The sequence below is a fragment of the Habropoda laboriosa genome, unplaced genomic scaffold (genome assembly GCF_001263275.1).
Source record: "Habropoda laboriosa isolate 0110345459 unplaced genomic scaffold, ASM126327v1 scaffold89, whole genome shotgun sequence".
NCBI lineage: Eukaryota > Metazoa > Arthropoda > Insecta > Hymenoptera > Apidae > Habropoda > Habropoda laboriosa.
The window spans coordinates 2,133,985-2,134,919 of NW_017100263.1; the positions used below are offsets into that span (position 1 = coordinate 2,133,985).

At 27.7% G+C, this 935-nt stretch overlaps 1 protein-coding gene across 1 annotated transcript; it reads right to left on the reverse strand.

Moving 5' to 3' along the window:
* Positions 1–62: 62 nt before the first annotated feature.
* On the reverse strand, positions 63–871 carry LOC108573105 (B-cell receptor-associated protein 31-like). Its single transcript, XM_017935472.1, has 2 exons — positions 586–871; positions 63–493 (listed from the first exon to the last, which is right to left on the reverse strand). The coding sequence occupies exons 1-2, from the start codon at positions 854–856 to the stop codon at positions 63–65; spliced, it is 702 nt and encodes a 233-aa protein (XP_017790961.1). The 5' UTR covers positions 857–871.
* Between the last annotated feature and the right edge of the window lie 64 nt (positions 872–935).

The following is a 935-nucleotide window of genomic DNA, read 5'->3' on the forward strand; positions in this document are numbered from 1 at the left end:
GAATTTTAGTTAATTAAAATTATTAAGAAAATAAAATAAAAAAAGGATAACATAGGTATAATTTAATCACTTTTCTTATCACCACTTGACTTAAGACTTTCGGTCAGATCTTCATCAGTTAAGCGATCATATTCCTTAGCAAGGGATTGAGCTTGAAATTTTATAGCTTCCAAGTCTTCCTTTTCTTTTGTAAGTTGATGTTCTAATTCTTTATTTTCTATTTGTAACTTTTTAATTTGGTTTTTTAACTCCAATAGTGCTTTATCATGAGCTTCATTTGAATCATTCTGTGTACTTTCTCCAATTGTTTTCTGTGATAAACTTTCTACTGTGGTAGTAAGAGAATAAGCTTGTCGCATAGCTGCTTCACTTTGTGCTAGTAATGTAGCTTGTGCAGAAATTAAGATTACAAGACGCTTTATAATAAAGCTTAAAAACAATGCAAAACCAGATATATACAAGTTTCTTTGTGCCCGAAACAATCTCATATTACCTGTATAAAATAATATCATACATGAAATAAATATTACTATTGAATTTCTTAAAGTAATTAGAACATTATATTTGTAAACAAATAATATGCACCTTGTACTTCAGAATCCAAAGGAGCATGTGCTGCATACTTTCCAACTGTAGAATATTTCCGTATTTCTCTAATAGCATCCAATAGGAATATAACTAATACTGCAAGTAATACTAAAAAATAAAATGATGCTTGATTGCCTAAACCTTGTAGAAATCGAGATTTAAAAACTTTTTGCCATCTAGTTGCAGAAATTATTGGCAAAATTAATAGCAATACTATAACAATTTCAGCATAAAGAAATCCCGCAATTAAAGTCCACTGTAGGGTCATATTCAGTTATCGTTATAATTTAAGTAAATACCTACAAAAATACAACAAAAAATATTATTATTATATTTTTATATTTTTT

Excerpts from the sequence above, each read along its gene's own strand:
- LOC108573105 (XM_017935472.1), bottom strand. The coding sequence starts at position 856 with ATGACCCTACAGTGGACTTTAATTGCGGGATTTCTTTATGCTGAAATT. Across the intron at positions 494-585 it reads TTTGGATTCTGAAGTACAAG|GTAATATGAGATTGTTTCGG; the intron begins GTGCATATTATT and ends TATTTTATACAG.